The sequence below is a fragment of the Misgurnus anguillicaudatus genome, chromosome 23 (genome assembly GCF_027580225.2).
Source record: "Misgurnus anguillicaudatus chromosome 23, ASM2758022v2, whole genome shotgun sequence".
Lineage (NCBI taxonomy): Eukaryota > Metazoa > Chordata > Actinopteri > Cypriniformes > Cobitidae > Misgurnus > Misgurnus anguillicaudatus.
Genome location: NC_073359.2, coordinates 11288082 through 11315627, shown reverse-complemented (window position 1 = coordinate 11315627; position 27546 = coordinate 11288082). Strand labels below are relative to the sequence as shown.

The window sequence follows — 27546 nt, the reverse complement described above, 5'->3', positions numbered from 1 at the left end:
TTAAATATAATTTAATAATCAAATATTTTAGGCCGAAAGCTCTAGAGACAAATATGGGTCAAAAGAATGATTTATACAAATACATTTAAAGCATTTCTTCTAACCAATACATTCCTGAGTGAAAAGGTAACAGGCAAACTACCAACAAAAGTGCACATTTATACCGCAAAAATGTATGGAGCTGTGAGAAGAAAGAAACGTTAATCTAAGGTTTGGCAACAAGGACAGACAAGAACTTTACAAGGGAAGAAATGTAATGTCAGAGTGACAGCACTCTAAATAGCCTGAAAATGAGGTAAAGAGAGATGATAATGACAGCTATTCGACTAAAGTTTCGTGTCATTTTGCTCCCGGTGAGAAGTCAGATGATAGTTTTTTTTCTCACCCTCCGACAATCTACTCTTTGGCTCAGCATGACTCATATACCAATGCTTTTATCCTTTTATAAAGGTGATGGCAGGTTTGCACCTCATCAAACAATCATAACAGGGTTTCCTGGTGGGTTAGAGCGCCCACTTGTGGTTGCACGTGACATTAAAGAGATTCATCTAATATGTGATTCTTCTATAACACTTTCCAACAAGGATGAATTAGTTAATGCATATATATATATATATATATATATATATATATATATATATATATATATATATATATATATATATATATATATATATATATATATATATATATATATATATATATATATATATATATATATATATATATATTAGGGCTGTCAAAATTAACGCGTTAATAACGCGTTAACGCAAATTCATTTTAACGCCACTAATTTTTTTAACGGAGATTAACGCAACGCGCAATTTCTGTTTGACCCTCGGTCCACCCCGTAGTTGAATGAACAGAGACGCAGACAAATGTGACTCTCTCTAAATGAGTAAAAGGTTTTCATAGAAATAAGAACATTAAGCAAATCGTCTACCAAATCCAATGCTCTAAATGCTCGTTGGACATCTGATATGATCTTTATTTATACGTCTGAGAGGTGTAACGTTACCGTCCTCCTAATGCTTATCTAATACAAAAATGCGTCTCAATTCATTTTGGTTTCGCTTTTATGCATGACTTAGAAAATAGACTGCAGGACTTGCTTGATGTTAAAAGAGTCATTAAGAGAGATAAAGTTCGGTACCTGATTAATGTTCAAGAGTTATTAAGAGCGACAAGACTCAAAAGCGATCCCCTCACGCTGACTGACTGATATCTGAAGCGCGTGCACACAGACGCGCGAGTGCGCGACCCGGATATATAGACATCTACACAAAATTACAGTTTTACAAATATCTGTTTTGATAAGAATTCACGCAGGTAGGCTCTATAATCTGTTATGTTTTAAGTAAATGTTTGGTTGACTGTTGGGTAAAACTATCTGATGTGTAACATTATATTAGATCACTTAGATTTTAAGCAGTCTGTCTCAATGTCAATCAAACAAAAGGAAAAAAAGTTGAACATACATTGATGATGTTTTTGCTTTGTGTGTGCTAAATCTATTAGTTTTACCAGTGATTTTAAGGTATTGATGTGGTAATATAATGTATGGATGTGGAAATTTTTGTGGTAATTTGACTCTTTCAACTTCAAACACGTGTAGTTCTGTCATATTTTGTTATATTTCAACAAATCATGCATTGTTCTATGTTTTAATAGAGAATGTCAAAATATGAACAACTATTATTTTAAAATTTGCTCATCCCAACTCAATTTGCCAGCACAGGTCACAAATGATGCAGCAGCAAACAGAAATGGAGAAAGAACAAGGTCTTCTTAAGGCAAAAACATTTATAAAACTATGGCTGATGGTTCTGTTGAAAATGTAAACAGGCTGTTGTAGACATATATTTGCATATAGCATATATATTATCCAAATCCATGCTGATTAGAGCATTAAAATCTTGAAAAGTGTTACATTTAGGTAAATTTATAGCAGAAAAAAATGTGCGATTAATTTGCGATTAATCTCGAGTTAACTCATGAAATCATGCGATTAATCGCGATTAAATATTTTAATCTATTGACAGCCCTAATATATATATATATATATATATATATATATATATATATATATATATATATATATATATATATATATATATATATATATATATATATATATATATATATATATATATATATATATAATTTATCCATTTTAATAATAACAAATATCTTATTGTAAATGATTCATACATGAGCACACAGCAAAAAAAAAAATGAAACATTGAAATTTAATTTCAATTTTAAGTTATTGGTCCTATAGTTTTATTTTAATTTTGTTGCCCTATATTTCCAACCAACCATTAGAGGTGAATTTTACTCGAAGCATTTCTAAATCTGCCTGTGATAAAGGCTGTAGGGGGGACCGACACACACCACCATGATATCCAAACCACTCCATGGCTTGTTTCAAAGCCGGCACACCATACTGTCGAGTTACCTGTAAAAAAAGGGGGGAAGGGGACGTTGCATTTTAACAACTAGTCACATTAGTTAAAGAGAAAATGCACAACTGCAAACTCTTAAAAATCTGTTATATTATATATATATATATATATATATATATATATATATATATATATATATATATATATATATATATATATATAAACTTGTTTTTTTTTCAAATGCATATTTGCACCCCATTTTCTCATGGCCTTTGTTTGACGGCTCTTTGGGGGAAGGGTTGCTTCCAATGTTTATCATGCCTACATAGCAGTAAATGTAGCTGTTGTATAAATGTGCCATGTTGCCATGGTGACGTGATGCTCACTGCTGTGTTGGGTTCGATGAGGCGATACTGGAGCTCTCTGGCCTCGTCCCAGCGTCCTGAAACGCACAGCTGTGCCAGCTCGCACACCTGCTGACCCAGCACATTTGCTAGGGCGCACACGCCTCCCACCGCCCCTGTAACAAAAACATGGGACCTTAAATATCGCATAGGTGCGATGCAAAATAACGTTAAGGTTTGACATCGAATGACCACAGGGAAAATTTGAAGCCAGTGTAGTTGAATTGAAAATGCTGCTGGGGTTTTTGACAAAGTATAGACCACTCGAGTTTGATTGACAGGTTGGCTCCTCCCATCTAACTAAAAATGGCTATGGAACTCACCACCCCCGTTTTCTATATTTGCAACCGAGTGATATATTTGATTTTGTTTATGGATTAACAGGCTTTGTAGAAAGTCTGTGATATTTGATCAACAGTGTTTCCAAACAAGATAAAGGGAACTCAGATGCAAAAGCCTCTAAACGCCACCTCAGTCAAAAATGAGATAATGATATCAACCGAATGCTCTCTGCATGTATTATACATTCATCAATTCACTTAATCCCATCATCAGGCCATTCAGAAATACCGGTTTGTTGGCAGAATCCATTAAGGGTCTGATAAAAAAGGCTTATTTACAAAAAACATCAGACGCACTTAAGAGGGTTTTGTATTTGAGCTCTTCATATCAAATCACATCATCATAAAAAGGCTCTGCATATATTCTACAGCAGGGTTTCCCAAACTGGGGTTCGGGAACCCCTAGCAGTTCACTAGAGAATTGCAGGGGGTTCGTGAGTTGATGAAAAACAATGATTGCAATTAAATCATAAAATGTAAACAATTTACCCTTACTAATAAATAAATAAATAAATAAATAAACAAATAAATAAATAGTTTGGTTCCAAAACACGATAAATGCTTTTCTTAAATAATTAGTTACCACCAAAATCAGTGTTGTATAAGGTCAGTATTAAAAAGTAAATTCTTAATTTTACGCAAAATCCGATACCCGCCGCGTTATTCTGTCATCTTTTCTCCTTTTTTCCTAAAATGCAACCCCTAGCGGTTCACGAGAGAATTGCAGGGAGTTTGTGAGTTGATGAAAAACAATGATTACAATTCAATCATAAAATGTAAACAATTTAAAAATAAAAATCTAAATAAAACCCTTACAAATAAATAAATAAATAAATAAAATACATACATAAATAAATAAATAAATCTAAAGAGTTTGGTTCCAAAACGCGATAAACAAATTTTTTTTTAATAATGAGTTACCACCAAAATCAGTGTTGTATCAGGTCAGTATTAAAAAGTAAATTCTTCATTTTACGCAAAATCCAATACCCGCCGTGTTATTCTTTCATCTTTTCTCCCTTTTTTCCCAAAACGCAACCCCTAGTGGTTCACAAGAGAATTGCAGGGGGTTCGTGAGTTCATAAAAAACAATGATTACAATTAAATCATAAAATGTACACAATTTTAAAATAAAAAACTAAATTAAACCCTTACTAATAAATAAATAAATAAATCTAAAGAGTTTGGTTCAAAAACGCGATAAATGCCTTTTTTATAATTAGTTACAACCAAAATCAGTGTTGTATCAGGTCAGTATTAAAAAGTAAATTCTTCATTTTACGCAAAATTGATACCCGCCTTGTTATTTTGTCATCTTTTCTCCCTTTTTTCCCAAAACGCAACCCCTAGCGGTTCACGAGAGAATTGCAGGAGGTTCGTGAGTTGATGAAAAACAATGATTACAATTAAATCATAAAATGTAAACATTTTTTAAATAAAAATCTAAATAGAACTCTTAATAATAAATAAATAAAATAATAAATAAAGAAATAGTTTGGTTCCAAAACGCGATTAACGCCTTTTTTATAATAATTAGTTACCACCAAAATCAGTGTTGTATCAGGTCAGTATTAAAAAGTAAATTCTTCATTTTACGCAAAATCCGATACCCGCTGTGTTATTCTGTCATCTTTTCTCCCTTTTTTCCCAAAATGGAACCCCTAGCGGTTCACCAGGGAATTGCAGGGGGTTCATGAGTTGATGAAAAACAATGATTAATAAAATATAAAACAAATTTAAATAAAAATCTAAATAAAACCCTTACTAATAAATAAATAAATAAATAAATAAATAAATAAATAAATAAATAAATAAATAAATAAATAAATAAATAAATAAATAAATAAATAAATAAATAAATAAATAAATAAATAAATAAATCTAAAGAGTTTGGTTCCAAAACGCGATAAACGCCTTTTTTAAATAATTAGTTACCACCAAAATCATTGTTGTATCAGGTCAGTTTTAAAAAGTAAATTCTTCATTTTACACAAAATCCGATACCCGCCGTTTTATTCTGTCATCTTTCTTCCTTTTTTACCAAAACGCAATCAACGCCAGTCCTCCTTCTCTGCAGAATGTAATAAATCCGCTTAACCAATCACAGCGCACCATTCCACGCATTGTAAACAACAATGGCCGCGGCGAAATCCTAGTTTTCCTCATCGACTTTGTATTTCGTGATCAACAAACAAACAAAAACAAAATTATACTTTTGATGGCATTGATAAACCTGTGGTGGTTTCCTGTGTCGGGGAAGAAACGTAAGCCACTCAGGCACTCGGGCGACGGAAAAATGCCGGCTGTTGCTTATTCTTCCGACAGCATCAAGCTTCTGTCATGCTAACACATTGACCCCAGGGGATCTTATGAAAAACTTTCCATTATTTTACTCAAAGTCAACGGAAATCGAGCAAGACCAAAACATTTTACAGCTGATTGCTTTCAAAAAAGTTCAACGACATCAGTGTACAGTATACCTCTAGTCAACTAAATGAATATAACATGGCAAAGATGAATGCACATTTATATAGGATTCAGTAGATTTATAACATTTTGAAAAAAAAAATTGCCATTGATTTATTTCATTTTGCGGAAAAAATAATACGTTTTTATAATAAATATTTGAAAATCAAACTATAGATTTGAATTTTTATGTTATTTTAACCTAAAGATGCGAACGTTTGTAGCAGAAAAATTGTGTTTTTCATCTTGTCACTTTCTTAGTATAGAAAACACGTTTCAACCAAAATGAGTCAAAATGGATTTATTGCGTTTTGGAACCAAACTCTTCATATATAATCTGCATGTCCTGTGACCATTACACAACACTACAATATATCAGAAAACTGAGAATGGATACGTTTCATGTAGCAATAAAAGAAAACTACCAGATGAAGGTCGAATAACAGGTCATTATAACAATTACTATGTAAACTACTTTTACTATGTAAAAGAATGAATGTTTTCGAAGTTGCAAATTTGCTATTCAGTTATTGAAATATTCACTAACTTAAAATACTTAAAAGTAAATTATTTAGGTCAAGGGGGTTTGGCTGCCAAAAAAGTTTGAAACCCCTGCTCTACTGTATGTCACAAAAACTGAACAAATATCAAGTAGAAAGTTAAAATGTTAAAATATGCAATGGAGAAATGTTTTTTTAAAAAAGGTACAAAAGTGGAAAAAAATATTGTTAAGACTTTATTCTCACCTACAGAGTATGCAGCCATGAGAAACCCAGCTGATCCTGCAAGCACCTGGAAATCCTGTGATCTGGTTTTGTGCACAATCAGAGCTATTCTTGTGATCTATTAATTATCAAACATCGAAATGTATTAAGGTGATAGAAAAAAAGTGCAAATAAAGACAGAAAACATGAAAAAATGACAAATAATGTTATTATCTAGTACTTTTACAACTACATTTATAATGATTATTTGTATATAATTCTGGATGGTATAGTTCTAGAAGACTAATACCAATGCAGAACTTTGGCTTGACTGCAGTGATAACATTTTAACTCAAGTCAATGTTTATTTACTTTAATATTGTGAAATATTAAAGAGGGAAGAACCGGGCCATTAAGAGAAAATTAACAGACTTCCAACAGCATAAAATTTTAATTCCCCACTAAGTTCAAAGTATCTCAGGTAAAAATAAAGTATACTTAAATGTATTAAAAAATAAATTTTTGTGCTGAAATAAAGTCTTAGTTATACACTACAAATATACTGTCAGAAAATAAATGGTCAAAATATGTACCTCACCTGTCACTAAGGTGGTACCCTTTCAAAAAGTACAACTTTGCACCTAAAGAGTTTGTATTATGTGAACATACGCGCAAAGTAGTTAATTTGACTCGTACGTGTATACGCAGACATAAGACGCATGCGCTCTGCGACAAAATGCAATGCATCTCCTGGGCTACATACTACATTCTCAAGCACACATGGGCAACCGACACTACAATGTATCAAAAATCCACGTACAGTACGTGCATACTCTTCTGATGACGAAAATTGTGTCAAGCGCACTGTACATGGACCTTTGCGTACGTTTAAAAAGTTGACCATACCTTGGCCTACGTATAATATATGCAACTAACCTACAATGTTTCCAAAATCCATGTACAGTACGTGTACACTCTTCTAATGACGAAAATTGCGTCAAGCGCACTGTACATGGACCTTTGCGTATGCGTAAAAAGTTGACCATACCTTGGCCTACGTATAATTATATGCAACTAACCTACAATGTTTCAAAAATCCACGTACAGTACGTGCACACTCTTCTGATGATAAAAATTGTGTCAGGCGTACTGTACATGGACCTTTGCATACGCGTAAAAAGTGGACCATACCTCGGCCTACGTATAATTATATGCAACTAACCTACAATGTTTCAAAATCCACGTACAGTACGAGCACACTCTTCTAATGACGAAAATTGCGTCAACCGCACTGTACATGGACCTTTGCGTATGCGTAAAAAGTTGACCATACCTTGGCCTACGTATAATTATATGCAACTAACCTACAATGTATCAAAAATCCACGTACAGTACGTGCATACTCTTCTGATGACGAAAATTGTGTCAGGCGTACTGTACATGGACCTTTGCATACGCGTAAAAAGTGGACCATACCTCGGCCTACGTATAATTATATGCAACTAACCTACAATGTTTCAAAATCCACGTACAGTACGAGCACACTCTTCTGATGACAAAAATTGCGTCAGGCGTACTGTACATGGACCTTTGCATACGCGTAAAAAGTGGACCATACCTCGGCCTACGTATAATTATATGCAACTAACCAACAATGTTTCAAAATCCACGTACAGTACGAGCACACTCTTCTAATGACGAAAATTGCATCAAGCGCACTGTACATGGACCTTTACGTACGCGTTAAAAGTGGACCATACGTATAATTATATGCAACTAACCCTAAATCAAACCCTAATTCTAACCCTATAGTAAATACATGTTATTGATCATTACTAGGCCTAATCAGTACTTAAATATTTAATTACACTCTAACAAAGACACTGTAAAAAATTAGTGCATGAAAATTAGTGCATTAACTTTTTTTCACCTGGGATGTCTGCAATAACATGCACCACACGGAGATAAAGTACATTACTTGTGTAATTTCTGGGCCATTGGCACCACCAAAAAGGAAATTAAAAACAATTTTACTAAAGACTTTCTCCATCTGCCACTGTTAAAAGACAGCTGGCCTTCTCTAAACTCATGCCAACGTTTTTGTGTCGGGATGCTCAGACAAACCAAGTAATGTTTTCATACGACTACAAAGCTATCACTTTTTGGGGGATTGGATAAAAATGCACATACAGTCGACTCTGCATATTAAACTGGAATAGCAGAATAGTGAAAACTAAATGCTTGAAATGAGAAATTTGTTACTTTTATCTCCAAAAATGCCACAATTTGAAAATTAAAGGACTAGTTAATCAAAATATACAGAACTGCAATAACATGAAGGTCAGTAAATACCAAAATTAAACATGCAATGCCAATATGTTTACATATATGTATATTTATGCGTATTTAACAAGTGAATCAAATAATAATATATTATATTAACTCTTACATCTCCACCACTGTCTTTGAGGCCGACAATATTTGGATGCTGGGAAAGTTGAATGATTGCGTCCACAGGCAGGTCGAGACCAGTGTTTGCTGGTACACTATATAAAACAACTGGAACTGAACTGGAATCTGCCACCTTGGAATTGAGAAATGCAATAATGCATTTTAATAAACAACAATGAAAGTTGCACATTAGCACAAAAATTGATCATCTGTTGGATTTCATTGTATTCTTACAACAATATTCTCTCCACACAGTCAATAATCTATGCATAAAAGTTTTAATAAACTCATATGGGTAGTATTTTATTGTTGTAGACAGAACCCCAAAATGTGACCCTGTCTGTGAAATCCAGGTTAAAGTCTCATAATCTAATTACCAGATCAAAGTGTGAATAAAATGTTTATATTAAATATGAATAATATAAAGAAGACATCAAGGTTATATTTTTACTAGGGCTGTCAAAAAATGTATCGTGATTAATCGCATACAAAATAAAAGTTTGTTTTTGCATAATATATGTGTGTGCACTGTGTGTAATTATTTTGTGTATATATAAATACACACACATGCATGTATGTATTTAAAAAAAAATGTACATATAGAAATTTAAAAAACATGTTATTTATTTATATTTTTTATTTATATATAAAATACATATACAAATATATATAGTATTTTATACATAAATTAAATAAATAAAAAATATATAAATAAATAACATGTTTTTAAATTTTTTAAAAAGGATGTGTGTGTTTAGATATACATAATAATTACACTAAATACACATGCATATATTTTGTTCAAACACAAACTTTTATTTTATATGCGATTAATCGCAGGATGATCTTTACATTATGTAGAAAGATTTTAGTAAATCATAAAATGGGTCATATTATGACTACCTGAGTGAAATGGCTTATAAGAGCACGGCTGTCCATTCGACCGCGGTAAAAACATGGTGTTACCACTAACACACAGTCAGCACCTGCATCTGCCATTTTTTGGCTCATTTGGATCGTAGCTCTGGTGGCTACAAGAATAGACAGAGAAGAAAGAAAGATTATACAGGCTCAGGTAGTTTTGCTCTCATAATACATGGCAGTTTTCTTTTTAAAGTAAGACCTTGCAAGACCCAGACCAAGAATAGGACCTTATCTGTATGTACATTCATTTGATTAGTACTGATAAGTGATCCCCAATAAGTGACGATATAGTGCCTCCTAGTGGTAAAATTATTTAATACCTTTAGTTTGTATTTTTCTATCCCATCCATTCCTTTAATTGCTTCAGCTGTCAAAAAATAATATTACTGTTTGGCTTTAAAGCAAAGTGAGTGAATCATAAAAATCGTAAAGAGCTTTATATGTATTTAACTAAATGTTCATTAAGCACAAAGAGCAACATTACAGCTTGATTTCAATAAATTAATAAATATCCATAAAAAAACTAAGTTTGCTGTTAATATTATTGGACCCATTATAAGATTCCTCAAAAAGATACAAACCCACTTCATATATAAACCAAGACCCATGCCACATTTATATGAGGTCTTATGAACAAGACTACAAGATCTAGGGTCCAGCTCAGATGATAATGGCAACAAATGTTAATATTAATCAACAGTAAATAATAGTAAATACAAAAACTGCTGAAGACCAAGACATACAGTAGTGACTTACATTCACAGCCAGATCCAGCCATGACTAACTTGTCTTTTGGCAAGGCCTGTTTTACTTTCCTCACCACCTCAACCCTTTCCTCAGGTGACAGGTATGGATATTCCCCATTTGAGCCCTGTACTACAAGACCTCTGTGGAAAATCAAAGTTATAAAATGTCTAAACCCTGCTTCAATACATGTTGAAATATATATATATATATATATATATATCAGTGACAAAAACGGTTTGGCAAGATGAGAAACTTTTTGAATAACTTGTTTTAAAAGCATGCTTCGGGTTAATTTCAATGCACATAGTGTATTTGTGTTAATTTTATGCACTAAACAATTACTTTTTTATGGAAGTTAAGACTGAATGGACCTGAAAATGTCACCACCAATTGTGCCAAAGAATGAGAAATATTAAATATTTTATCCACCTTGATGGCATGTAAGCATTATCAGCAAAAAAAAAAACATTTTAAAATATAATTTTATTAGTTATTTCTAAATGTACATTTTAATGAGTTTTTTGTAATATTTGTCCTGACATGTGCTGAAAACAGCTGTTTTCTAAATAATCTTTGACAAATTATATAAAAATGTATGTAAGTTGATTATATTTTATTCTACATTTTCATAATTATATTTATATTTAAAAAAAAGAATACTGGTTACACCAACTGACAAAGAGCGATTGACATTTTTGCAATTATCCCCCAAATATTCTTTCAAAATTAAATAAAACCAGACATTTTAGACTTGGTCCTCAAAAAGAGAATGTATGCAAGTAATCTGCACGTTATTTTGAAATTTTAACCCTTTTTATTTATTTAACCCATTTAATTGAACCATATGGTCACATCACATCATTGACCTATATATATATATATATATAGAGAGAGAGAGAGAGTTTGGTTCCAAAACGCAATAAACGCCATTTTTGAAAAAAATGAGTTACTGCCAAAATCAGCATTATATCAGGTCAGTAGTTAAAAGTAAATTCTTAATTTTACGCAAAATCCAATATCCGCCGTGTTATTCTGTCATCTTTTCTCCCTTTTTTCCCAAAATGCGATAAACGCCACTCCCACTTTTTTACAGAACGCAATAAATCCCACAGCGCACCATTCACGCAATGTAAACAAACATGGCGGCACGCTGAGTACATGGAGTCCTAGTTTTCCTCATCTACTTTGTACTTTGTGATCAACAAACAAAACAAAATAATACTTTAATTGCATTGATAAACCTGTGATGGTTTTCTGTGATGGGAAAGAAACGTAAGCCATCAGCATCTAATAATTTCCCTGAGAGGCACTCGGGAGACGGGTGCTTGTTCTCCCGACAGCATCAAGCTTCTCATGCTAACACATTGACCCCAGAGGATCTTATGAAAAACTTTACATAATTTTACTCAAAGTCAACGAAAATCGAGCAGGACCAAAAACATTTTACAGATGATCGCTGTGAAAAACGTTAAGCGAAGACGTCAAGTATAACCGCAATGACAGGGTTCTTAATATGACAAAGTAAGTGTTTTGATTAATAATAACATTAATGTTTATATTTTTAATTAGTGTGTACAACTAGTCAACTAAATGAATATAACATGGCAAAGATGAATGCACATTTATATAGGCTATTGATTCAATAGATTTATAGCATTTTGAATAAAGACTTGTCATGGATTTATTGCATTTTGTGGAAAAAATAATCTGTTTTTATAATAAATCTTTGAAAATCAATTTATGGATTTGAATTTTTTATGTTTTTATAACCTAAAGATGCTGTGTGAAAGTTTGTAACAGAAAATAGTTGTTTTCATCTTGTCACTTTCTTGGTATAGAAAACACGTTTTTACCAAAATTTGTCAAAATGGATTTATTGCAGGGGTCTTCAACGTTTTTTGGGTCGGGGACCCCTTAGATGAGAGAGGCATGGAGCAGGGACCCCCTGATACTAAATGTGTAAAACTGATATTTAAGTAATCAGTAAGGTACGAGAGGCTGCCTTTTCGTATCAGGCACAACGCAAAGTGGATAGTACAACTATTGACCAATCAGAATCAAGGACTGGAACTGTTTTATAAATAGCAACAAACCATATTGTCACACAGCCATACTATATTAAGACAGTACATTGGCACTATTATGCTGTTGTTGTACATGCATATTTTTTGTTAAAGTAGATTTAGTTTTTATATGAATATAATAATAATGAAAATAATATGAATATAATAATAATAATAATAATAGAATATTATTTTAATGTATTTGCAGTGTAATAGATTTTCATTTTATTGTGAATTTACCTGAACCTGGGCTTTCAGTTTATAAAGATGACTGATCATGGTGAATGGCACAAAGACTCTCTATTCTGGTGGGGATAGAAGTTGTGCTACTTTGTAATTCAGAGGTTTGTTGCCTTTCTCGTATATCGTCATATTGTCACGAGTTTGAGTAACGCAGGTTTATTTTCTGCATAACTTCATATCAGATAGGAGAACATGCATTGAGTCCGCGTGCATCTCTTTGGGGCAACTTTTTAAGAGGCGGATTTCAACCTGACTATGAATCTTGCACAAAGCACCATCATGGGGCACGTTTCATACATTTTTAAATGCGAGCGATAGTTTTGTCACAGTTTAAAATGCAGACGCGGTGTGGTGTCATTTGCCTGTTGAGTTAGCGCTTTAAATCTGAACCGCGTGAAACAGCCGTCCAAGTTCAGAAATATAGATGAGACAATGTCGCACTGATTCTAAAAATGACATTCTGAAAGAAAGACACACATGCCTATAAGATTTACCTGTTTTATGATGCCTTTTCTGTCACTACTGCTGCTTCCTGAGTGTACATTTATAATCTTCAGATATTTTATTTTGGTTCGCTTGCTAAACTGAACGCGCGCCTTCGTGGCCACGCACGTGCACAACTTAAAGGGGACATGTAACATTTTTTTGTACATATATTTTACGTTTTAGCAAAAAATAGCTTGTGGTCAAACATCTTTTGGCGGACCCCCTGCAGTTCCGTCACGGACCCCCTGGGGGCCGCGGACCCCCAGTTGAAGACCCATGATTTATTGCGTTTTGGAACCAAACTCTTCATATATATATATATAGCACCCTTTTTGATAATTTCCTGGGGATGTATGTGCTTTGTTTTTTTTTTATGTTTTGCTAATTATCTTTAATGGACAAAATAAAATTAAATATTAATTTTAAACTCAAATAAGATGTAATGTTTTTAAATGTCCACTAGGTGGCACATTCTGAAAGGTGTAAAGTGGACTTTAACCTGCAACATGACTTGAGGTTTATCGCCTCACTAACATCTGTTAACTATTGTCAACATAAATATGGGTCATACTAAAAATACACGATACAGCAAATATGCCACATACAGACACATTTCTTTAAACATGGCATTGCATTTTTTTTACAAACTCTAATGCTTTGCCTTTTTGATTACTGAAATGTTTTACCGGTAAATTGAATGTAGTCTCACCTCTGAAAGGTATGTTAGCATATTTCTTGAGATTGTCATTGAGTCTTTGATAGTCCACATCTTCACTGTGAGTAAATGGAGTGGCAATAGGAGGGTAAATCCCACTGATGTCCAGTCTCTGTACAGCTTTTTGACTTAAACCTCTCCATGGTAAAACTGCTGATCTTCTGCATAGATGACTGACTTTTCGGATTGCAAACATGGTTGTTATTCGCCTGTAGAAAGAAATATGTAAATATATATATAAAGTATGTAAAAAATAAACCTCTGTTTCATAAACCTTGTGGTTAATATTCAACACAATAATCAACTCTAAATATTGACAAAATATTTGAAAAATCTTTGACAGATTTGGGAAAACATTATTTTTAATAAACCTATTTCTTCATAGTACATTAAATGAGTATAGAAGTGGATGTTGCTGCTATATAAATTATATTTGTGTCATATTTGCCTGCAAGTGAAAGCACTTTTGTTTTATTTTCTTAGCTACTCTTGCACAGTCATGTTTGTATAGCCTATAAATAAATCACATGCCTAAATAAAATAAACAGATTGGTATGTAGTATAGTGAATGCAGCTTGTTTTGCGATACTGTACCTGCTGCAGAAGTCCAAATAACTTAACACAAGCTGTATAAAGTCGATTAAAATAAAAAAAATAGTGTCACAGCTCAATAAACATCGCGTGTCTATGAAGCAAACTATCGAAGTAAGTTAGATTATGATTTATTTTAGCAGAGAGCCCTATGAGAGAGCCGCGTCCGTGCTTTCGTTATGAACAGGAGGAGCGTAGTAGAGTTGTGACGTTCGCGAACGAACCGATTCTTTTGAACGGCTCACAAACATGAACGATGGGAGCCGAGTCGCGGCTGGAGGGGAGCCGTTCTTTCTGTCGTTCTTTTTTCCTATGCGTGTTTCACACACAGATGCACACAAATTAGCTCATCCGTGAGACAGAACAGTTATAGGGGGAGGGGCGCACCCAGCGCAGGGGTTGTTCATTTAAGACTTGAAGGGGCTGATGTCCTATTTGCAAAGTTTACATTAGTAATAGTAGTAATATTGGACTGTATGTAGACATTTTCATTTTATTAATTCTAAATTGTGGAAGTGTTTGTAGTAAAAGCTATTTTGCACAGAAATTCATTGCAGCCGGCTTTGTTTTTTTTTTGTGAGTAGGTATTGTATAAATAACATAAGTCAACGTAGCTTTACACATACACACACTTTGTACTAAAGGTAAATCCAAAATAGTGATGTGACTGTCTAATGTTGTGCAACCCTATGGAATATAGTCTACACATGACAAACGAGGTAATGATCAATATTTCAGAATAATTCAAACTCAGATATTGGTGTGTGATATCTGAGTTTTAATGATTTGACTACAAATCTAACCTCATCATTCCTCCCAGTGATTATTTACAGTTTTACAGGACAAACTGAGATGCCCCAAGCTGGCTTCTTAAAACTGACTAAATATTTAAAAAGAGCCAAATGAGCCGTTCTTTTGAACGGCTCTTTGAAAGGAACGGATCGCCAAGATCCGGATCCCCTAAAAGAGCCATAAATCCCATCACTAGAGCGTAGCGTGCTCCACGCGCATGCGCATTAACTTTTGGTGACGTCTAGAGTCTTGTTCGACTTCATGAGCGCCGCAAGAACCGACAGCCGGATGACGTCAAAGTACCGCGAGAGCGAGACGAAATTAGACTTCGTATGATTTCCATAATCGTTCTCGCGGTACTTTGACGTCATCCGGCTGTCGGTTCCTGCGGCGCCGCATAAAGTCGATAAAGCGTAACGTCTCCCTTGTATGAGGATTAATATTAATTAAGTTGCGGCTTTAATATTGATTATTAATCAATCTGCTGTTTAACAAATCAAGGATGCATTTCCCAAAAGCATCGTTGCTAACTAAGTTAGCAACTTTGTTGGTTGCAATGCAATTTCCCATTGCCAACCAACTAAGTTGCTAACTTAGTTAGCAACGATGCTTTTGGAAAATGCACCTCAGGAGGGGCTACCAGCCGAACGTGGGTTACGTCGTTTATATTTATGAGTATATTCACGTCATTGCGTAATTGATATTAATGAGGAAAGCCATAGTGGCTGGTTTAACTTGGTAACTAAACACTGAATTTTTTTTAGAAATTATGCTGGTCAAACGTACAGTTTTAAGCAAGTCAAACTCTGTAACAAAGTTAACTTGTTTGCAATATTTATTCTTATAACAGATAGTTTAAAATGACATCATTACCTAAAACTCTTCCTGTGTCTTTGTGCAATAATAAAGTAGAGCTGCTAATAGCTTTGAGCTGGTCCTCCCAACCTGGCAAAGCTGGTGGGTCAAAAGTGACTGAAACACAGCTAGACCAGCTCACCAGCTTTTGCTGGTCTTAGCTGGATTTTCAGTAGGGATTCACAAGATGCTTAGATATCACCGATCATTATTATGCCGCAGTACAAAAAAATAATTAGTACACCATTATAATGACTAGGGCTCTAAATGGACATGTAAAAACATTTCTGGATAATTTTGCTCTTAATAAAGTCACATACCTTCTATGTAGAGAACAAGTTATCATTAATTCAATGCATTATTTGGCATATTTAACAATAAATTCCTTAAAATCAATTTAAAGTGTATAGAAGTGGATTTTTCTGCTACTATTTACTGCACATATGTCGTGCTTACCTGAATCTAAGCATATAAGTATTTGAAACCATTAGTAGGCTGTTTTCACTTCAGTTTTATTTTCTTAGTCTTATACATCAACTTTCATACTCACATACAATGAAAAAAACAAAACATCCATCACATTTGCAAACAAAAATGACAATAAATAAATACTTTTAACATATAATAAACACACCTGAATAAAGTATGTCACAGAGGCAAGTGAGGACCATTATACACAATAAAAATAGACTAACATTACTTGACATGTCTGTTTCTTTAAATGCAATGCACATTACAAGAACATCACTTTAACATTTCATATTGTTTATACTTATTATAAGATGTATCGTATTTTACAATTACTATATTCAGTCATGTTTGATTAAATACATTTAATTGATCTATAAAATTAAAATAAATATTAATTTCAGGACACACATACATATTCCAATTGGGGTTTCACTTAACCATAATAAAAAGTGGGTACGCAGGGCTGTTCAACTTTATTTTTTTACATTATTTAGTAGTGGATTTGAATGATTATAATAGTGATTTTAAGATAAATGCCTGATGAAACAAATGGTCCAACTGGAACTGGAAAACAATGCACCTGTACTACATGAAAATGAGAATGTATGTTAATCACAACAATCAGCTTATTATAATAATTAAATCCAGTTTTAACAAATACACAGACAATGCATGAATTTACCTCAATTTATTCCCAAAAGTATCGCAGATACCAGATGGTCTCATTCTTGAGCTGAGGTCCAAACAGAGGGTTTACCTGAGCCAGTATGGCTATTAACCAGAATATCACATATTAGAAACAAAAATACAATATTAAACAATTAAATTAATCACGTTTTAGTATTTCATAGTGAGTACACAAGAATTAACATCAACAAACAATATAGATGTTAGTGATTATAAAGGGTCAACAATCATAGTACAGATTGACGTTTAAGAATAGATGAAAGTGTGGATAAAAACCTTATAATCTCAATGGTAAATTGCAAATTATATGCTTATTATGTAAATGTTTTATACATTATCATATTATTATTATTTATACTCACAATAAATAGCAGCAAACCGCAGTCAGCACCAAACTGGTTATGATGACACTGTAATAATAAAACACTACAATCACAAATCACATCAGGTACAATAAAATAAATCAAAATAAAACCGAAATATTGTAACAGAATGAAAGCATTTAGAGATGCATCAGCGTGAATAAACGAGCTCGGCCTCTTCTAGCATCATTTCTTACCCTCTGTTCGGTCCTTTCGGTACCAAAAACGGGGCAACAATTCCCACCAAACCCCACAGCGTGGTAAAGCAGATCATGGGTAACGCCAGCGAGTGGTAAACCATTGCGACAGCAGTGCGTTTATAAAAACAATCCAGAAATCAAATTATCAATGAAATATACAGCGCGATTCCGCACTAATCTTTCGTACACGCCTACCTCTTTCTGATTGGAGGGGTGTAATTCCGAGGCCGCACGCTATTGGCTGAACAAGCTGTCGTTTAAAGTGAATACACTATACGTCACACTCAATAGCAACTTAGCTAGCAATGTGGCGCTGCAAAAACCGACAGGAGGATGACGTCAAACTACCGCGAGAACGATTCGTGAAGATATACGGAGAAGTCTAATTTTGCATTACTCTCGCGGCTATTTGACGTCATCGGTCTGTCAGTTCCTGCGATACCTCATGAAGTCGAATACCTGAGCATTAGTATGAATAATAAAATAATAAAGTAGCTATGGTGCACGTGTTTATAATTTTTTTAAAATCATATTTCGTAAGTTTGGGCCATTGAAAAGATCCATTCTTAATCTCAGCAGTGGTGATAATAAATTAATAACTAACGGTTCTTAATATATGTTATCTTAATATAGCTTTTAATGATTTATTGTTTGTATTTCAATGTATAAAAATAATGTTTTTTTAGGTTTTAACAAAACAATTATTAAAAAATAAAATAATACGAATAATTAACAATAAAGGAGTTTATAATGGCAAATCGTTAAACGTATTTAAATTCAGTAGTTAAATCGTAAATTGTACGTATAAACGCAACTTTAAACAACTTTAAAAGTAGGCTACTCGCTTTAAGAAAACCAGAGTTTTTGCTTTAGATAAAGGTTTCTGCTAAATACATAAATGTAAAATCTACATGAGAGCACTTATCATAGATTTGTGTTTGTAAATTATTGTAAACAGATAGGACATATAAACAGTGGTGTAGTGCAGGGTATACGGAGTATACCCACCTCTTTATTTGATGGCATGGGGTATACCCACTTCTACTGGGGGCATACATTAAGGGTATACCCACTTCTACTGGGGGCATAAATTTAGAGTATACCCACTTCAGACACCACTGCATATAAACATTTATAAAGTATTAATGACCAACTTAGATTTTTTTATTTCAAAAGTCGTAGTACCACCGCTCGTGCACTAGATGGTAGTATTATACAAAAAACGTGGGATAGTTCACCCAAAAATGATAATTCTGTCATCATTTACTCACCCCCATGTTGTTACAAACCTGCATAAACCTCCCCGCCCAGATGAACACAAAGGAAGATATTTTCAGAAATGTTTGTTAGCAAACCGTTCGTTGACCCCATTTACTTCCATGGTATTATTTTTTCCTATTATGAAATTGAACGGGGTCCACGAATGGTAAATAAAACGCATAAAGAACAACTAAGTCTTTATCTTTGAAATAAAGCATGCCAATTAAGCCAAATCAAAATAGGTCTTCTTAATTTTACACAACACCTGTAACCATTGAGTTATATCACTGCTCTTCTCAGCAAGTCACATCATTTATGTATTATTTATGTGTATGGCACAAATAATTTGGATCAAGTTACATTTCTATTTTGTTGCAACATAATCTAATGAAGAGTCAGGCTAGTAAAAGTTCACACCAAAGGCCAGAGATCACCTGATCACCATATATAATCAACATTTTACACCTTTATTTTATAAAAATTTCAAATAATGCCCTGGCTCTTAAGGGGGTCGCACACCAGACGCGCAGCTCAAAAAAAAAGTTTATTTATTTTGCATATATTGTATATATTTGAAGTAGATGCTATCAAACTAAGCTCGAGCTGCGCGTCTGGTGTGTGACCCCCTTTAGACTTTTAGTGGACACCCAATATTTGATCTTAATCTTTATCTGATCTGAGTTATCTGAGACAAAAGTTTTCAGCAGATAAATTCTGTCAAGAGATTCTTCTAAGTTACACAATGCACATTTTACTTCAATAGATAGATACAAGAAAATTAAAGTTAAGTTTAAGCAAAATTATGCTAAGGTGTGAATAAAAATTATAAAAGATGCTATTATGAATTTAGTGTAGTTTGTGCTTCAGCATGTTTCTTCTGATGACTCTGAAAACTTCCTAAATAAGTGAATCTCTCTCCACAGATGGAGCAGTGGTAAGGTTTCTCTCCAGTATGAACTCTCTGATGAGTTCTCAAAACATCTGATCGAGAGAACGTCTCGGCACACTGAGAGCATTTGTAAAGTCTTTCACGGGTATGAATTCTCTGGTGTCTCAATAAATGGTCATGTCGACTGAAGCTCTTTCCACAAACATCACAGGGATGAGGTTTTTCTCCAGTGTGAACTCTCTGATGAAAGCCAAAAGCAGTTGGATTAGAGAAGCTTTTTCCACAGTGAGAGCAGAGGTAAGGTTTCTCTCCAGTGTGAATCCTCTCGTGAAATATCAGATGACCTTTCTGATGAAAACGTTTATCACAGTATGAACACTGATAGGGTTTCTCCTCACTGTGTGTTTTTTGGTGTGATCTTAAATAGCCTAAATTCCTAAAGGTTTTTCCACATTCACTGCACTGATACGGTCTCTCATTGGTGTGTAAACGCACGTGTCTCTTAATATAAGATTGATGACTAAATCTCTTCTCACAGTGAGGACACTTGTATGGTTTTTCTCCTGTGTGAGTTCTTTTATGAGCGACGAGATTTCCTTTGGTGGAGAAATATTTGTTACATTCACTGCAGTGGAAAAGCTTTTCATCACTGTGTGTCTTCATGTGATTATTTATATTAGACGTTGATGCAAAAAGATTTATCCCACACTTCTCACAGTGAAAGTGCTTCTTTAATAGGTGCACTTTTGAATAATGATGGCTCCGCTCTTTTAAGGTAGTAAAGCTGATCTTACATCTGGTGCAGGTGAAGAGTTTCTGCTCTGTGTGTTTTCTCTCATTTCTCGCTATTTGTCTTAATGTCTTTTTACCGGTGATGGAGGAAAGCGTTTGTGCTGTAAGTCGCTCTTTTGGTGCTGAGAAGGTTTCTCCGTCCGAACATGAATCACTCTTATCATCTGAAAAAAAAAAACATTTATTTTTTGACTTCTGTATCTTTTTTCTACATTCACACAGGAACAGGAAACAGCTGTCAGTCCTGTTATAGCTGCATGACACTCGAGACAAATATATGTGATGTGATCTGAGAAAACCTGTCAGATTAAAATAATATAAAAAAATAGATATGTTGTGTTTGAACTCGGGTCGCCAGAAGTGAGTCTGCACCATGTGTCAGAGCACCATCCACTACACCATCAGCTCCAACATCATTACATAATTTATATTACAAAACTTATTTATGGAAAAACACTGAAGGAGGAAACATACCTGAAAGAATAAAATCATCATCATCATCATTGTAATCCTCATCTTCCTCAGTGTGATGTTCTTCAGCTGTGGGTTCAGATTTTATCCTCATCATCAGGGTCCTGCAGTCGATGAGTTTGACTGAACACATCTTCAGGATCTGCTGCTGTTCTCCAGCGTTACAGACCCAATCCAGAGACTCTGTGGAGGTTTGATTCTCCTGTAAGCTCTGATTACTGTCACACAGTGTGGTGTCCTCCTGATCATCTGTGGGCTTTGACTCAGTATAACAGAGTAAAGTGAGACTGAGCTCTGAGTCCTGTGTGTGTTTGTCCAGCAGTGGCTGTGGTTGTGAGCGGCTCTGATCTCTGCACACTGAATCCAGACTCCCATCAGTCACACACACTGAAGATTCACAACAAACCTGACAACACAACACACTCAGTGTAAGATTATTAATGATTTGATTTGAGTGATTCATGTGAGGGATGTTAAAGCTGTACAAACCTCTCTCTTCAGTCCTTCATCTCCTCTCGACCTCAGCTTTGCCTCCAGTAACGCCACCTCTTTCTTCAGCTGAGAGATTTCTGTGATGAAATCATCAATATCCCGCATGGACAGATCAGTTCCTACTGATTTACAGCACGTCACATCCATCTCATCTCCCATCGTCAACATCTCAACACTAAGTACACAGAGACAAGACTATCTTTAAACTCAATAAAACATAAAAACATTAAAATAAAACTGATGTGTAAACACACAGCGGTTTAAGTTCTTTCTTTCTTTAGTGTGTTTATCTATCTGACTAAAAGAGCTACAGAGCGCCTCCTACTTTACTGGAGGGAGAAAAGGCTCAACTCGTCGTCTTCTTCGTTTTTTGAGTTTATGACGGGTTGCGCAACAACTTCATAGGTGCATACCGCCACATACTGCGATGGAGTGTAGAAGATTAAAACTATATTCTATTTAAAATACAATCAATATTTCACTTATTGTTAATCTTTGTTTCCATGTAATTACAGCCTGTTCGTCCTTAGACATTACCTCTCTCTTCAATATACATTACATTACATACCATCATTACATGTTCCACTGTTTCCTCAAGGCTTTCACACGCAATATCAGTCAGGTCACACTACAAATCTTGTATTTATCACGCTGAGAAGTAAGAGAGAACATTACATCCTAAGCAATTAAACTACTGAAGACATACACATATCTACACAGTCGAGATCACCAGTAAGATTTTTAGGTGTAGTCAACTTTACGCAGCGCCGCAAGAGCCGACAAGCAGATGACATCAGAGTACCGCGAGAAATATTGCGAAGGAGGCTGGTTTTAAATCGTTCTCGCGGTACTCTGATGTCATCCACTTGTCATTTCTTGCAGCTCCGTATTAAGTCGAACAACAGGCAATTAGAAAAAAAGAGATTTTTTTCCTGTTAAAATTTCTGGTATACAATCTTGAAATATAAATATATATATATATATATATATATATATATATATATATATATATATATATATATATATATATATATATATATATATATATATATATATATATATATATATATATATATTAGGGATGCACCGAATCCAGGATTCGGTTTCGGATTCGGCCGAATACTGGGCTTTTTGGCGGGGTTCGGGTTCGGCCGAATCCTAGATTTTTTTTCCACCGAACCGAACCCTAGGCTTGCGCTATGCTGGTCGACGTCACGCAGCCGTTGATTACACACATCGGGTGCTGACATGGAGATGAGCTTTTTCTTTCGGTCAGCTGGACACACCAAAACTTTTAAACACCGCTGAAAACGCCTTGAGGACCCCAAATGCCAGCTGTTTTTCAGCCGAGCACTTGGTAGGTGTGATGCTTCAGCTGTGAGCCGGTTGGTTGCTGTGGTAATGTCCCGCCCCTCCTCCACTGTAATTGGACGGCCGTGTGAAGACTGACATTGACGAGCGGAGCTTCTCACTCAAAGTTAAATATAGTTTTCAGCGCGGAGCTGCTTGCTTATTGGAAAAACGAGCGTGTCGCAACGCATCGCTTTCATTATGCATAGGCTTATGGTAATTGTCAAAATATTTTTTCCAACTTGTCATCCTGGCATAATGTACAGTTAAAATTAAATAAAATGAAAAATACACTGCTGTGGACGTTTTTTACTTCATTAATGTGTATTACTGTGTTGGAATAAGGATGCGAGTAGGATTCGGTATTCGGTTTCGGATTCGGCCGAATCTTAAACGGTGGATTCGGCCGAACCTAAAAAATCTGGATTCGGTGCATCCCTAATTTTTATATATATATATATATATATACACACCAAAGAAGAATGTTTGGTATATTATGTACAAAACTATGTGAAAATAGAGCACTTTTAAGGAATAGTTCACCTACAAATAAAAATTCTGTCAACATTTTCTCCCTCACATATCGTTACAAACCTGTGTGGCATGACGAGGGGGTGAATGGTTAGCTTCATGACGAAAGCAAGGATTTTTGCATAAAACTCCGACTACGCCACCCCGGGACTTACACCCAGGGAAATATTCATTACACCCAAAAGGGCGCTAAGGCACACACGTTCGTTCCTCTTTAAAAAGAAGAGTGAGCAAGAGACGTGTGTATAGTACAAAAATAGATTTTATTTACACGTTACCCCTTTAAAATGAGCACTCCAAAACATACATCAATCACTCCACTTCAAAATGCATCACAATCAACACACACACTCAAAATTAAGATTAATGGAAACAAAACATACATATAGTAACCAGCAGGGCTAAGGGGAGGAATCACTTAATCACGACTCATGTTTACAAAAAGGCACACACACACACACACACACACACACACACCCCACTGTGCATTCAGATTACACAAGTACTATATGACCGGAAGTAAAGAGAGATCGTTTTGAGAACGGGACCTTTAAACAGTGTTTTTAAAGTGCAGATGAAGCTTGCGATGTGAACCAATAAAGAATTGTCACTGCAACCCAATCCCCCTTTACATGACGACTGCTCTGATCCTATTTCGTGCAGCCCTAATGGAAAATCACAAAAATTATTAAAAAAACAGGGCTATGATGATGTCATTGTAGTTTGTTCTTCAGCATGTTTCTTCTGATGACCCTGAAAACTTCCTAAATAAGCGAATCTCTCTCCACAGATGGAGCAGTGGTAAGGTTTCTCTCCAGTATGAACTCTCTGATGGGTTCTCAAAACATCTGATCGAGCGAATGTCTTATCGCACTGAGAGCATTTGTAAAGTCTTTCACGGGTATGAATTCTCTGGTGTCTCACTAAATCTTTATGTTGACTGAAGCTCTTCTCACAAACATCACAGGAATGAGGTTTTTCTCCAGTGTGAACTCTCTGATGAACGCCAAAAGCAGTTGGATTAGAGAAGCTTTTTCCACAGTGAGAGCAGAGGTAAGGTTTCTCTCCAGTGTGAATCCTCTCGTGGGATATCAGATGAGATTTATAGCGGACACGTTTATCACAGTATGAACACTGATAGGATTTCTCCTCACTGTGTGTTTTTTGGTGTGATTTTAAAGAGCCTAAATCCCTAAAGGTTTTTCCACATTCACTGCACTGATACGGTCTCTCATTGGTGTGTAAACGCACGTGTCTCTTAATATAGTTTGAATTACGAAATCTCTTCTCACAGTGAGGACACTTGTATGGTTTTTCTCCTGTGTGAGTTCTCTTATGAGCGACGAGATTTCCTTTGTTGGAGAAATATTTGTTACATTCACTGCAGTGGAAAAGCTTTTCATCACTGTGTGTCTTCATGTGATTATTTATAGTAGACGTTGATGCAAAAAGATTTTTCCCACACTTCTCACAGTGAAAGTGCTTCTTTACTAAATGCACTTTTGAATAATGATGGCTCCGCTCTTTTAAGGTAGTAAAGCTGATCTTACATCTGGTGCAGGGGAAGAGTTTCTGATCTGTGTGTTTTCTCTTATTTCTCTCTATATGTCTGAATGTCTTTTTACCGGTGATGGAGGAAAGCTTTTGTGCTGTCAGGCGCTCTTTTGATGCTGAGAAGGTTTCTCCGTCCGAACATGAATCACTCTTATCATCTGAAAAAAAAAAAACATTTATTTTTTGACTTCTGTATCTTTTTTCTACATTCACACAGGAACAGGAAACAGCTGTCAGTCCTGTTATAGCTGCATGGGACACTCGAGACAAATATAACCCAAATATAATAAAACCCGTTTGATTAAAACATATGAATATATATATATATATATTGTATGTTTATATATTTTAAGTAGAATATTTTCTGTAAGGTATTAAACTTTTGTAAAAATCATGAAAAATACTGGCACTGGGTGGCAACTTTAAAAAAAAAAAAAAAACGCTGGCAGGGAAAGAGGTAATTCAATCAGAATATTCGTCTACTGGGTCTTATGGCCATTACTAATGGGTTTGGTGTAAAACAGGATGTTTTGGTGGGACCCAACGCCTCGTTCTCAAAACCATATGAAAAAGATCATTATGTAGACAATAATCCATTCTTTACAGGCTACTACACAGCTAATATATGCACAACAAACTCAAATACATAATGGTAAAATCATTTGTACATATGAATGGTTATATTCACACAGATTATACTTTATTGCTTTTTAATTTTGATTAATTAAACCTTCTTCAATTGTCTTTTTTTGCAAAATGGGTTTTCATTCAATTATTATTCTTCAAATCTATCAACTATGAAAAGCTAACCATAACTTTCGTTGTGGACAAGTTTTTAAAGAAAAACATTGAAAACCTAGCTTTCACAAAATTATAGTTGGTAAAATTTCACCATGTGATGGGTTATCCAGACCGCATCACATATGTTAGACTTTGTTCATGGTGTCAACAGAACCTCATCTGAGATCACCACCAGTGCTATGGGCTCATGGGCTGGGACTTTAAAATGACGAAAACTAATGATAACAGTGATGCTATATATATCCATTATAACCCATGTTATTAATGATCCCAAAAGTGTAATTACGAATACATAAAAATTATTAAACTTATATTACAAAACTCATGAAAGTTCTAGTTCATAAAGTTCTTCTATGGAAAAACACTGAAGGAGGAAACATACCTGAAGGAATAAAATCATCATCATTATCATCGTAATCCTCATCTTCCTCAGTGTGATGTTCTTCAGCTGTGGGATCCTCATCTTCTTCAGTGTGATGTTCTTCAGCTGTGGGTTCTCTTATCATCTTCATCATGATGTTCCTGCAGTCGATGAGTTTGACTGAACACATCTTCAGGACCTGCTGATGTTCTCCAGCATTACAGACCGAATCCAGAGACTGTGTGGAGGTTTGATCCTCCTGTGAGCCCTGATTACTGTCACACACTGCAGTGTCCTCCTGATCATCTGTGGGCTTTGACTCAGTATAACAGAGTAAAGTGAGACTGAGCTCTGAGTCCTGTGTGTGTTTGTCCAGCAGTGGCTGTGGTGTGCGGCTCTGATCTCTGCTGCTGATCCACACTGAATCCAGACTCCCATCAGTCACACACACTGAAGATTCACAACAAACCTGACAACACACTCAGTGTAAGATTTTTAATGATTTGATTTGAGTGATTCATGTAAAGGATGTTAAAGCTGTACAAACCTCTCTCTTCAGTCCTTCATCTCCTCTCGACCTCAGCTTTGCCTCCAGTAACGCCACCTCTTTCTTCAGCTGAGAGATTTCTGTGATGAAATCATCAATATCCCGCATGGACAGATCAGTTCCTACTGATTTACAGCACGTCACATCCATCTCATCTCCCATCGTCAACATCTCAACACTAAGTACACAGAGACAAGACTATCTTTAAACTCAATAAAACATAAAAACATTAAAATAAAACTGATGTGTAAACACACAGCGGTTTAAGTTCTTTCTTTAGTGTGTTTATCGTCTGACTAAACAGCTCCAGAGCGCCTCCTACTTTACTGGAGGGAGAAAAGGTTCAACTCGTCGTCTTCTTCGTTTTTTGAGTTTATGACGGGTTGCGCACCAATGGAGTGTAGAAGATTATAACTATATTCTATTTAAAATACAATCAATATTTCACTTATTGTTAATCTTTGTTTCCCTGTAATTACCACCTGTTCCTCTTTAAGACATTACATTTCTCTTCAATATACATTACATATCATCATTACATGTTCCACTGTTTCCTCAAGGCTCTCACACGCATTTTCAGTCAGGTCACAC

General features: G+C 34.9%; 4 protein-coding genes across 5 annotated transcripts; all 4 read right to left on the bottom strand.

The window, feature by feature from the left end:
- Positions 1–2173: 2173 nt before the first annotated feature.
- Positions 2174–14730, bottom strand: hoga1 (4-hydroxy-2-oxoglutarate aldolase 1). Its single transcript, XM_055218537.2, has 8 exons — positions 14544–14730; positions 13944–14158; positions 10452–10580; positions 9675–9802; positions 8770–8904; positions 6363–6459; positions 2792–2925; positions 2174–2458 (listed from the first exon to the last, which is right to left on the bottom strand). Exons 2-8 carry the CDS (start codon positions 14143–14145, stop codon positions 2303–2305), a joined length of 981 nt encoding a protein of 326 aa, XP_055074512.2. The 5' UTR covers positions 14146–14158; positions 14544–14730; the 3' UTR covers positions 2174–2302.
- Positions 14731–16678: 1948 nt separating this feature from the next.
- On the bottom strand, positions 16679–18178 carry atpv0e2 (ATPase H+ transporting V0 subunit e2). The gene is made up of 4 exons (XM_073861463.1): positions 17905–18178; positions 17712–17755; positions 17341–17444; positions 16679–17238 (listed from the first exon to the last, which is right to left on the bottom strand). The coding sequence occupies exons 1-3, from the start codon at positions 18006–18008 to the stop codon at positions 17347–17349; spliced, it is 246 nt and encodes an 81-aa protein (XP_073717564.1). The 5' UTR covers positions 18009–18178; the 3' UTR covers positions 16679–17238; positions 17341–17346.
- A 1134-nt stretch (positions 18179–19312) lies between these two features.
- Positions 19313–22484, bottom strand: LOC129453145 (uncharacterized). 2 transcript variants are annotated; one of them, XM_055217219.2, is made up of 4 exons: positions 22380–22484; positions 21809–21986; positions 21323–21725; positions 19313–21012 (listed from the first exon to the last, which is right to left on the bottom strand). In XM_055217219.2, exons 2-4 carry the CDS (start codon positions 21977–21979, stop codon positions 20006–20008), a joined length of 1581 nt encoding a protein of 526 aa, XP_055073194.2. In that variant the 5' UTR covers positions 21980–21986; positions 22380–22484; the 3' UTR covers positions 19313–20005. The 2 variants fall into 2 exon arrangements, with proteins under 2 accessions (XP_055073194.2, XP_055073193.2); XM_055217218.2 differs by lacking the exon at positions 22380–22484 and having other exon boundaries at positions 21809–22346.
- A 1452-nt stretch (positions 22485–23936) lies between these two features.
- On the bottom strand, positions 23937–27287 carry LOC129453143 (uncharacterized). Its single transcript, XM_055217215.2, has 3 exons — positions 26956–27287; positions 26430–26877; positions 23937–25404 (listed from the first exon to the last, which is right to left on the bottom strand). Exons 1-3 carry the CDS (start codon positions 27124–27126, stop codon positions 24395–24397), a joined length of 1629 nt encoding a protein of 542 aa, XP_055073190.2. The 5' UTR covers positions 27127–27287; the 3' UTR covers positions 23937–24394.
- Between the last annotated feature and the right edge of the window lie 259 nt (positions 27288–27546).